Source organism: Callithrix jacchus, chromosome 3, assembly GCF_049354715.1.
Source record: "Callithrix jacchus isolate 240 chromosome 3, calJac240_pri, whole genome shotgun sequence".
Lineage (NCBI taxonomy): Eukaryota > Metazoa > Chordata > Mammalia > Primates > Cebidae > Callithrix > Callithrix jacchus.
The window spans coordinates 6,956,405-6,968,601 of NC_133504.1; the positions used below are offsets into that span (position 1 = coordinate 6,956,405).

The window sequence follows — 12,197 nt, forward strand, 5'->3', positions numbered from 1 at the left end:
AAGCTCCTTTAAGGGTTCTTACCCCCTTCCTTCTCCAGATTCCCTTTAGGACTAGAGGACATGGAAACTCCAGAGTTTTATATAGGGAGTGGAGCATTTTCGTTTCAATGTTCTCTATTTAAAGAAAGCTTGTTTTTGTCTTTTACAAAAGCCGCCTTTTGACCTCTGTAATGAAGGCCTCTCTGTGTGCCCACCTGTCCTAAGAAAGCAGATAATCATTTACAACCTACCCCTCCATGCATAAACACTCCCTTACATTGTTAACCGGAAAACTCTTAATTTAATTGATCCTAGCTATTAGGGGTGAATCAGAAAGAGAAATGTAGGTAAAAATGAAAACCTTCTAGAACTTTATAATCTAGAAAAGCAACTGAATATTATCATGCCTTCTTTAAGGAGGCCCAGGAGAGAAGTTTCTCTTCTACCAGGAACACTTCTAGGTAAATGCCTTTTTCCTCTTCCCCACTCCCTCCTCTTTTCTTTTTTAATCTTAAGGACGCAGTGAATAATTTAGCTGGCCAGGCTCTAGCTTCGTATCAGGTGCGAGAGCTTAGAGCCAGATTGCAGGTTGCAGCTGCTTCCAACAATGAACAGGCTATTGCAGTGGCCTTTGTAGACTAATATCACTCCCGGCCTTACCGGGTCTTTTCAGATAGCTTTCAAATCTTTTTTTTTTTTTAAATTCTTTTCCTTTTATCCACTTATTTTGATTTTTTTGTTCGTTTGTTTATTTGAGACAAGGTCTCCTGTCACCCAGGCTGGAGTGCAGTGGCGTGATCTCAGCTTACCGTAACCTCTGGCTCCAGGCTCAAGCATTCCTCCCACCTTTGCCTCCCAAGTAGCTGGGACCACAGGCACGATCCTGGATAATTTTTATATTTTTTGTAGAGACGCGGTTCACTGTGTTCCCCAGACTGGTCTGGAACTTCAAGACTCAAGTGATCTGCCCTGGCTTGGCCTCCCAAAGTGCTGGGATTAAAGGCATGCGCTACAGCGCCTGGCCTGACTGTGAATGTAATGTTACTGTGTTGAATATGTCTGTCTGAGCCTTTCCGAAACAAGGTAGAGCACTGAGCAAACACAAGTGAAGAAGCCATCTGCTTATTTCCCATGACCTGCTGCGCATCTCAAGGTCTTACCGCAAACAATGTATTTCTCTAGGGTTTTCTGTCTCTAGTGTTTTAGATTTACATATGTAACCAGCTTCTTCCAAAGAAACAGACCACAAGTGGAGTTGCTCCTTGGTCAGCTCAGTTAGCAAGGGTGCCACGGAGGTTTAAGGAAGCGGGGACCAGAGTGCAGGGCAGCTGGAGAGCCAGGGCAGCCAATGATACTGAATGAAAGCTGACGTGTACTCGGCACTTACTGTGTGCAGGTTCTCTTCTAAGCAAGGTAGGTGCATTAACTCACGTTCCACCACCATGGGGTAGGTATTGTTAATATTTTCCATTTTACAGACAAGGAAACTGAGGCACAGAGAAGTTAAGTAGGATTCTGTTTTGAGGAACCAGGTAGCATTACTGTTTGATGTGGGAGGGAGATGAAAGCAAATGCTCCTGCGTTCTGAAGAGAAGTAAGCTGTCTGTTTTCGTTTTTCCTTTTTTAAAAACACCACGGGTTAGGGTGGGCTTGATGCAGTGGAGAACAGGCAGTGTCTCGCACCTCCCTGTTGAGCAGGCGCCCGATACGCTGTCCGCCGTGATTGGTTTAGACTAATTGTGAGTCCCTTCTCGGCTCTGTGGTACATGGAGCTGTGGCTGCCCCCAGAAGCTAGATCCACATCCTAACCCTCAGAACCTATGGATGTCACCTCATTTGGATAAAGGGTTTTGCAGATGTAGTGAAGGCCCTTGAGATGGGATCATTCAGGGTGGGCCCTGACTCCAGTGAGGAGTGCCTTTATGAGAGACAGAAGAGGACACACACACCGAGGACAGGGGCATGCGTGGACCGAGGCAGAGACGGGAGAGAGGCAGCCACAGCCAGGGACTCCGAACAGACGAGGAAGGATCCTTCCCAGAGCCTTCGAAATGAGTGAGCCCTGCGGACACCTTGATTTGTGACTTCCGGCCTCCAGGACTGGGATGGAATGTGTTTCCGTTGCTGTGAGCCACCCAGTTTGTACCATTTTTCACGACAGTCTTGGGAGACCGACGTGCCCTCTGAGGCTCACTTCCTTACTGGGACTCTCTGCTGAGATGCGTTTTCTTCCATCTGTTGTGTCCATGTTTTTCTGAGATAGGACCAGAAGGCAAATGGATTTTTCTTTATGCAGATGAACACTTGGCCCCTTCCAGGCAGCCCTTACCTGCTGAGCATCACTCATCTGGCTCTTGGCTCGCGAGTTTTCATCCCGAGGCATGGAGGGAAAGGAGACCTCTGTGTCATGTCACTGGGTTCCTCTGCCAGAGCTGGACACGAGCCAGGCTGACGAAGAAGAGCACATTCCTGGCTGCCAGCCAATGCCGCCTCTCAGCCCCGCCCTGGCACAGAGGCCAAGGCCTGCACTGTGACCTCGAGGCCCTGTCAAGCTGCATCCTACTGAGGCCTAGCCAGAGTGGGCACGTGGCACTGCTTGTGCACGTGGGCACTGCCATCACTGTCACTGCAGCCTCAGCTGGCGTCAGGATCTCTCCTCTCCATACCTGCAGTCCCGCAGGGCATCTTATTATAGGTTTCTGCTGACGTAGGCTTGCTGGCATTCATCTGTCCATATAGATACCTAACCGAGCGCCTACTGCTCCCTCCCTCCCACTCACAAGCATTCTGCCTGGGAATCCCTGTTTGTGTTTTGAGAGGTTTGAGGTCATTCCAAGATCCCTTTTGCCACTGAAGGCTGCCGTAACTCTTAGAAGAAACTGTTCACAGGGCTATGGAACTCACTTCTGCATCAGTCAGCGTTCAGGATGTATTCATGTTTATTGTGACGTGCTCCAGGCTGGGAGCCCCATGCGCTGGTGCCTTGGCTGTCTCCCTCATTACTGCCTGTGCAGGGCCAGGCCTAGTGCCTGGTAAGTGGGAGGCACTCTGTAAAAGTTGTTCTGGGGATACGTGAATGAAGGCTGTGGGCTTGCAGGGGGGCAGCATTGGTGGCTGTGTGTTTGTTCTGTCAGGATAATCACATTTATGAGCACCGGGTTGGCAGTTGTCACATGGCTCTCAGAAAGTCCATTCAACCTGCCACATTCTTAGTGAGAGAGAAAGAGTTGGTTAGTTAATGCCTTGAATTTGTTTCCATCCCCTGCTGTCTTAGTGTGTCCTCTGCTGCTTATAACGGAATACCTGACTCTGGATAATTTATAAAGGAAAGGAATGTATTTCTTATAGTTACAGAGGCTGAGAAGTCCAAGGTTGAGGGGCTGCATCTGGCGAGGGCCTTCTTGCTGCTAGGGAGCGACTGCAGAGTCCTGAGGGAGTGTGGGGCATGTGGGGGACGAGCATGCTCACTTGCTGGCAAACGTCTCTCTTCCCCTTAAAAAGCCACAATCCCACCCCCATGACAACCTATTAATCCCTTAATCCCTGACTGGATTAATCCATTCGTGAGGGCAAGGCCCTCCTGACTCCAACACCGCTTAAAGGACCCACCTCTCAATACTGCACATTGAGGATTAAATTTCAATATAAATTTTGTAGGAGGCAAATATTCAAACCACAGCTCCTACTTCTAATAAGTTTGAAAAAGGGTGGGAATGGAATGGGGTTCCTTGGATTCCTCTGAAGGAACAGCAAGGAAGGTTGGAAAAGTGCGCTATAACCAGCTCATGAATGAGGCCTTGGCTGGGGCCATTCTCCCTTGATTATGAGTATTTGTGAATGTGCATAGTGTGTTTGAGTAGCCCAATGACTAGAAAAAAATAGGATAGTGAATTTCCATGTGCCTGCATCTAGGTGTATGAATATATGAGTATTTGCCATATCTTTGTGTGTGTGTGTGCGTGCGTGTGTGTGTGTATCTTTGTGGTATTTTAAAGCAACTTCCTGACAGTGTACACTGTAAGACATAAGGACGTTGTCTTATATATCCACAATATCATTATTAATTGGACAATCCATTCCATTAATCCCATCACTGCTCCATTCATATTCAGAAAGCCTTCAGTATTCCCAAAATACCTCTTTGTGGCTGATTTGTTCAAATCAGAATTCAAAGAAGTCCACAGGTTGTGTCTGGTTTTGTGAGTCTAAGTCTGCAGACTGTGGGTAGTGCCCTCTGTGTGTTCCCTTCTCGCCATTGGCTTGTTGAGGCCAGGTTAGTTTTGGGTTTGTCCACGTGCCTGCTTGTGGTTCCCTGGGCCTTTTCTTGAAGAGGGAAGGAGGCAGCCACATTCAGGGTCCCAGGGTCTCTGGTAGCTCTGCCTGACCCCCGCAGTGGCGGGTTGTTGATGTTCTTATTTCCTGTTGGAGATCGTCCTGGATCCATGCACTAAGGCAGGGGAATCATCAGCCCTTTCCTTTCTTCCACTTTGAAAGTACATTTGTGTTTGTGTAGACATCAGGCCATCTCTGACCAGGGTAAGGAGTCCAAACAAAAATCGTGCACTCATTGGAACATCTTAAAAACGTTGCGGGGAAGAAGAGGGAGAGAAGATAGCAGAACCAGTTTCCATGTGGGGCCAAGGGACCCTTATTCTGCATTGCTCAAGATAATCTCAGATGCTTTTCTGAAGTCGAGCAGCACTCATCTCTCCTGCCTTCCTTCAGAAGGGCAGAGTTCTGCACATAGACAGGGCAACCATCCATGCACAGTGTGTGGGACACCACATGTGCAGGACGGGTCACTCAGGGATGAGACACCTGACACATACTGATATCACAGGGTCCACACAGACAGAGCAACACCGTCAAGTCCCATGGAACACACGACTTGTGGCCAGAGTGTTTACTGGTCAGAATCTCTTTCAGTTTCAAAATGAATCTCACTTTCTTTTTCTTTTTAATATGGTCTGCTTCAAAAAGAGAATCTGTGATGTGATTTTAAAGATATTTCTGATAAGTTTCTTAGTCTTTTTTTTCCCCTGCAATATGAAAAACGAATTAAAAGTTACATGTAGTTTAAAAAATCTTTACCATTTTAAAGTGACCATCACAATGTCATGCGGGCATCACCACTGTCTAGTTCCAGAACTTTTTAACCCTCCAAAAGGAAATGCTGAACCCAGTAAGCAGTCACTTCCCATTTCCCTCTCCCCTAGCTTGTGGCAACACTAATCTGCTCTCTGTCTCTATGGATTTGCCATTTTTGGGTATTTTATGTAAATAGAATCCTTCAGTATTTGGCCTTTTGTGTCTGGCCTCTCTCGCCCAGCGTAATGTTTTCAAGGTTCATCCACACGGTAGCAAGTGTCAGAACTCTGTTCCTTTTCATGGCTGAATAATATTCCGTTGTATGGATATACCACATTTCGTTTGACCATTCATCAGCTGATGGACACTTGGGTTGTTTCTATCTTTTGGCTTTTGTGAATAGTGCTGCTATGAACATTTGTGTTTAAGTTTTGGTTTGAATGTTTGTGTAGAATTTTTACATCCAGGTGTAAAATTACTGGGTCATAAGGTAATTCTGTTTCACTTTCTCCAGAGTGGCTGCACTGTTTTACGTTCCCACAGCAATGATTGAGGATTCCAGTTTCTCCACACCCTCACCAACGTTTGTTATTTGTTTATCTTTTTTTGGAGACAGGTCTATGGAGTAGTATGTTTCGTGTTGCTATGAAGGACTACCTGGGGCTGGGTAATTTATAAAGAAAAGAGGTTTCTTTGGCTCAGGGTTCTAGGCTGTACAAGAAGCATGACATTGGCATCTGCTTCTGGTGAGGCCTCAGGATGGCAGGCAAAGGGCATTGCCTGGCAAGAAAGGGAGGAATAGAGAAGGGTGCAGGTGTGAAGCTCTTTTGAATAAACAGCTCTCACAGGAACTAATAGAGGGAGAACTTACATATTACCACGAGAATGACACCAAGTCTTTCATGAGGTATCCTGCCCCATGACCAGGCACCGCCCACCAGGCCCCACCTCCAGCACTAGCAATCGCATTTTAACAGGAGATTTCCGGGGGACACACATCCGAGCTATGCCAGCCCACTCAGACCTGTTGCACAGTTCAAGAGGACGCATAGTGGCTGTTGCCAGGTTCAGTCAGTGCTTTTGTAGTTGGATGACTTTCGCGTGGTTACTCTGGGACTAGGTGTGTGTGTGTGTGTGTGTGTGTGTGCGTGCGCGTGTATGCATGTGCATGCATGCGTGCATGTGCATGTGTATGTGTGCACGCATGCATGCAGCTGCTTAAAAAGATCTACTTTATCTGTATCAGTTTTGCATCTTGCAAGATAGACTTCAGATTGTGTCACCCTAGAACTCCTTTGACCTAGAAAAAAAATACAACAGGAAATTCTTAAGAATCTCTGCGTTTAGGCATAAAGCTTTAGATTCTGGGCATGCACTTCAGGAAAAGTTCTTTCATTGAAATCAATTTTCACCTATATTCATTTTCATGAACATCAAGAAACGACATTTAGTGATTTTGCTCTCTGATTTTCATCTACATGAAAGCATAAAATGTCACTCAGCCCCTTTCTGATCACTGTCCTTTTGAAATGGGCTGATCGGAAGCCCTGCTACCTCTGTGGATGATACAGAATGAACACTGACGAGTTGATGAAAAAGTCTCTCGCTTTCAGTTCTCCTTTCATAACTGACTTTTTAAGAATATGGTAGAAATTTCCTTTTAACAGGTTTTGGGAAACTCTCCAATGTTCTGAAATGTTCTTAGTCCTGGCTTTGTGATTGGTTCTGTGGAGAGGCACTGAGTCTCTTTTGGGACGGCTGGGACGCTTTCTGCGTTTCGTTGTGTGAGACTGAAGTGGTGGAAACTCCCTCCTGACATTTCATTCCTTCCTCAGAGTGTAGTGCAGGGACCCGCATACCTAGCAATTACCAGAACTGCCTTGAGAGCTTTAGAAGAATACAATCTCCTGGGCTTTAATCTCCACAGAATCCAGGTCTCAACTGGTCTGTCACAGGACAGGGAATCTTCCAAATCTAAAAGCTGGGAGACAGTGGGTGGGTGATTAAGTAATGGTTTATGGAGTCACATGACCTGGTTTTTGAACTTAAGACACTCACTACCCTGTAGGTTCCTTGGCTAAATAGTTAAAAGTCTGTTTCTTGGTTTCCTCAGGTATAAAATGGAAATTGTAACATACACCTCACTCAGTAGGCTGTGGGAGGAAAACAAAACAGGTCCGCGTGGACATGGGTAGTCAAACGCGCAGGGCCACTGCGACCTTGGTACCTGCCGGTCCTACCACACGAGCTGCTTGGGGCAGGTTCCTCACTGGTAGCTTCACTAAGAGTATGGCTTTGTTTCTAAACCAGGGGGTTCCAATCCTGTGTTTTTCAGGGTTGCTTGAGGCAGTTTTGAGTTAGCTCTCTGGCTGCGGGAGAGATGTAGAGATAGTCTGGTGTAGGGAGTGTGTGGAGACATGTTGCTCCAGCGCGTGTCATCGCATAACCTCCGCCTCTTCGTTTGCGCTCCTTGCTACTTCCTGCAGAGACAGTGGACCCAGAGGGATTCGGACATTACTTTCTGTTTCTGTTGGAGATACTTGGTTTCTGTGACAGTGGCCTCAGATATACCCGACTTCTCTTGAGCAGCATAAAGGGGTATAATTTTGGAAAGTTGCCTGACTTTTCATTTTTCCTAAGATAACTGGAGTTACTGTTTACCAAATGATGAGAATACATTATAAGAATAAGCATTAGAAGTTTCAGTCCGTGGCCATTTTTCTGTGGTTTTATAAAAAAAGATGAACAGGGCTGAGTGCAGTGGCTCATCCCTGTAATCCCAGCAGTTTGGGAGCCCGAGGCGGGCAGATCAGTTGCGGTCAGGAGTTTGAGACCAGCCTGGCCAATTTAGTGAAACCCTGTCTCTACTAAAAATACAAAAATTAGCCATGCATGGTGGCGCGTGCCAGCCATCCTAGCTACAAGGTAGCCTGAGGTGGGAGAATCCCTTGAACTCGGGAAATGGAGGTTGTAGTGAGCTGAGATCATGCTATTGCACTCCAGCCTGGGCAACAGAGTGAGACTCTGTCTGCAAAAACATATATTAAAAAAATAGAAATGAGGCAGAAATAATGGAACACATTGGCATATCCCAAATCATCACCTTGGACCTTGGAAAACATTCCTGCTCTGCAGCACTTCATGAGACTGACCGGCCCCCCGGGGTAGGCTATCAAGATTGGGATCCAGTGGGGAGGTGGGTCTGGTTTACAGTAGATCTTCCTGTCAACAGTCAGCGCATTCAGTGATGCTGGGAAATCTTGCTGGCCAGACCTCCAGAACCCTTTGCAATTGTGTTCCAAAACCTGTGACCGCAGCTCTTCTTTACCTTCTTTTTTTTTTTCCAGGAGAAGAAGATTTTTCAGATCCCCTGGATGCATGCTGCTAGACATGGGTGGGACGTGGAGAAAGATGCACCACTCTTTAGAAACTGGGCAATCCACACAGGTACTAAAACTCCCTGCGACGTTACAGAGGCAGTCACTCACGCTTAGTTTTCTTTTTATTACACATAAAATATCCCGGCTTATGACCTCATGAAGATGGCTCTGAAAAACCTGTGAGTTGTCCCTAGGCACTTCCAGGACACATGGGGTACAAATTACACCTCTCCGAAGTGATGTTGCACTCATCCCATAGATTCTTAGTCCTTAAATTTCCTACAAATGTGGTATTCTAAGAAGTTCTCTAGGTGTTACCAGGGGAGTATAAACTCATCGTTTGTTTGATGCTATAAACTTTGATCAAATTTATCTCCCCCCAAAAGGCAATCAGAAAGAAATTGATTTATTACATTTACGTAGGGAGCTATTCACAGGAACGGAACTTGTGTGGGGTGTTGGAGTGTTAGATGGAAAGAGGCACTCAGGTTCCCTCCACCTGTTGACTTTGCAGCCTCTCAGTCTTCTGTGTTTCTTATGTCGATGCTCAATTGTTCCAGCATTTATAGTTTCCTCAAGCTGTGTGGTAGAACTGGGTGACCAGCTTGTCCCAGTTTGCCTGGATCTGTTCAGGTTTTAAAAACAGAATTCCCACATCCCAAGAACCTTCTCACCCCCAGGCACACCAGGACGATTTGTCACTGGAGATATAGCCTGGAGTGAAAAGGTTGCCTTGTACTGCCTGGCCAGCCATGCCATGTTTCCAGAAATTTCTTCCTCTGTATCTCATGTTTTCCCTCTTTTTCTTACCCTTTGTCTGTGCTGTTAGGAAAGCATCAACCAGGAGTAGATAAACCTGATCCCAAAACATGGAAGGCGAATTTCCGATGTGCCATGAACTCCTTGCCTGATATTGAAGAAGTGAAGGATAAAAGCATAAAAAAAGGCAACAACGCGTTCAGAGTCTACCGAATGCTGCCCCTGTCGGAGCGGCCTTCTAAGAAAGGTAAAGGTGTTTGCAGACGGAAAAGAGATCACTCGGTGTGCATCACCGTGCCTTCGTGATTTCTTCTTCTCTACATCTGCAGTCACTTTGCAGGTAGAGCAGCGTGTTCATTCCACCCCTACCGGGCTTGGAAATAAGACTTTCAAGTCGCCAAAGGTAGTAAAAGATGCACGTGGAATTTTGACCATGTACAGACCAAAGCAGCAGGTTCATAGAGAGTTTCAGGAAGAATTATTTAACCTAAGGGAAAGGTTTCTCTGGAGGTCCTTCATGAATTAATCCAAAACTACATATTTTTTTTTTTTTGCCACAGGAAAGAAACCAAAGACAGAGAAAGAAGACAGAGTTAAGCACATCAAGGTAACCTTGGGTGGTTCAGAATGTTGCAGTAGGATCTTATTAATGGCTCCTCTAAAAAGGAGTCGCAGGACCTCTGTGGAGTGTGTCATCTTTCTTCCTTTGCCCGCGTGTCTTCTGTGCTTTACATGTTTGCTCTTCGGCATGTATCCACGTGCAGACATAGGTACACGGGGCCCCGCCTCATCCCGTCTCCCTGGGAAATTTATGAATGAAGTCACAGACTGACACAATGTGCTCGGCAGCCTGAGGCCTCCATCTGGCCACCACAGCCTCTGCCAGCGGTCACTTCGTGTCAGCTAAGCTCCACACTAGCTTATGTCTCATACTCTTAACTATATTTTCAGGCTTTTAAATATACCGTAATATGTGGGAAATGTTATATGCCTCTATAAAATGTATGAACCGTATTTTATACACATTTCATCACGGGCCCTTTGGCGGGGGATTCCGTGCTCAGCCTCAGCCCTCCGTCAGCACAGCTCTCAATGGCTGCCTTCTGTCCACTGTGGAATTATCTGTCATATCCCACGAGGGTTCTCCACGGGATGTGCGTGTGTGTGAGCTTCTCACTAGGCTCTGTAGTCTGAACTCCCTGCAGCTTAAGGATCTTCGTGGATAGATTAGGTGGTCCTTGTTAAACAGGGAGAGAAGAGCCAAATATTCCCCGCAAAACCGGGGACAAGCTTCACTTGCTGAGCAGAGAGCAGCAGACGCTGCAGTCACAGACCCAGGAACCTCAGAGAGACTGTCTGGCTCGCTGGCCTCTCTTTGCAGATGAAGAGATGGCGGCTGAGTGACATGCACCCAGGGTCACCTGGGTACTCAGAACTAAACTTGAAAGAGATGCTAATTATACTGATTTATAATCTAGAATAAATGTTAAAGTAAAAAAGAAAGCAGACCATTTAGACAGCACAATGTTTAAAAACAAGCCACTACTTTGGAATTAAAAAAAACCCAAATAATATGCTTCTGATATAAGTTAGACTCATGAAGGTAGGTAGCTTGTGAGGAAAGACTTAGATAAACTGTTGAAGCTTTAGAGATAGTTACTTGTGTGGTGGTAAAATAAATATTATAGGCAGGGTATTTTTGCAGTGATACTTTCAGTTTCACTTTCTGTATATATACATATATATTTTTGAGTCGAAGTCTCATGCTGCTGCCCAGGCTGGAGTGTAGTGGTGCGACCTCGGCGCACTGCCACCTCCGTCTCCCCGGTTCAAGCAATTCTCTCACCTCAGCCTCCTGAGTAGCTGGGATTACATGTGATCGCCCCCACACCCAGGTAATTTTTGTATTTTTAGTAGAGACGGGTTTCACCATGTTGGCCAGCCTGGTCTTGAACGCCTGACCTCAGGTGATTCGCCTGCTTCAGCCTCCCAAAGTGCTGGGATTACAGGTGTGAGCCACCACGCCTGGCCCCAAAACAGTTTTTTATAGTTCAGCTTAATATAATGTTCGAAGCAAATTCCATACCTCTTCCATAATAGTTCAGCATATGTATTTAAAAGTTAAGTGCTGGCTGGGCACGGTGGCTCAAGCCTGTAATCCCAGCACTTTGGGAGGCTGAGGCGGGGGTGGATCACGAGGTCAAGAGATCGAGACCATCCTCGTCAACACGGTGAAACCCCGTCTCTACTAAAAATACAAAAGATTAGCTGGGCATGGTGGCGCATGCCTGTAATCCCAGCTACTCAGGAGGCTGAGGCAGGAGAATTGCCTGAACCCAGGAGGCAGAGATTGCGGTGAGCCGAGATCGCGCCATTGCATTCCAGCCTGGGTAACAAGAGCAAAACTCCGTCTCAAAAAAAAAAAAAAAAAAGTTAAGTGCTCTGTAAAAATACCATGATGTCATTATTGTACCTGAAGAAATGAATGGTAATTTCTCCATATCAGTGAATATCCTGCCAGTGTGGAGAGTTTCAGTTGGTCCATACATGTTACAACTTTCATGTGGTTTGTTTACTTAAATTGAGACCCATATAAAATCCACATGTGATTTTTGAATGTCTTTTCAGTATTATTATTTCTTTTTCTTTTTTTCCTTTTGAGATGTAGTCTCACTCTGTTGCCGGGCTGGAGTGCAGTGGCACGATCTCAGTGCACTGCAACCTCCGCCTCCTGGGTTCAAACGATTCTCCTGCTTTAGCCTCCCGAGTAACAGGGAGTACAGGTGCACACCACCACGCCAGGCTAATTTTTGTGGGTTTCATCATGTTGGCCAGGATGGTCTCCATCTCTTGACCTCATGATCCACCTGCCTCGGCCTCCCAAAGTGTTGGGATTACAGGCGTGAACCACCGTGCCCGGCCAAGTTTTTTTTTGAGTATGTGTGGTCTCCTATATTACCTCTTAAAACATTTATTTATTTATTTTTTACA

The 12,197-nt window shown here is 46.1% G+C and overlaps 1 protein-coding gene across 2 annotated transcripts in view; it reads left to right on the forward strand.

The window, feature by feature from the left end:
- Nucleotides 1-12,197, forward strand: part of IRF2 (interferon regulatory factor 2) — a 99,239-nt gene that overhangs the window by 57,791 nt on the left and 29,251 nt on the right. For both annotated transcript variants that reach the window (XM_035292549.3, XM_035292550.2), the window contains exons 3-5: nt 8,415-8,514; nt 9,277-9,453; nt 9,767-9,813. In XM_035292549.3, coding sequence (XP_035148440.1) covers nt 8,415-8,514; nt 9,277-9,453; nt 9,767-9,813 — 324 coding nt within the window. The remainder of the gene's footprint in view (nt 1-8,414; nt 8,515-9,276; nt 9,454-9,766; nt 9,814-12,197) is intronic.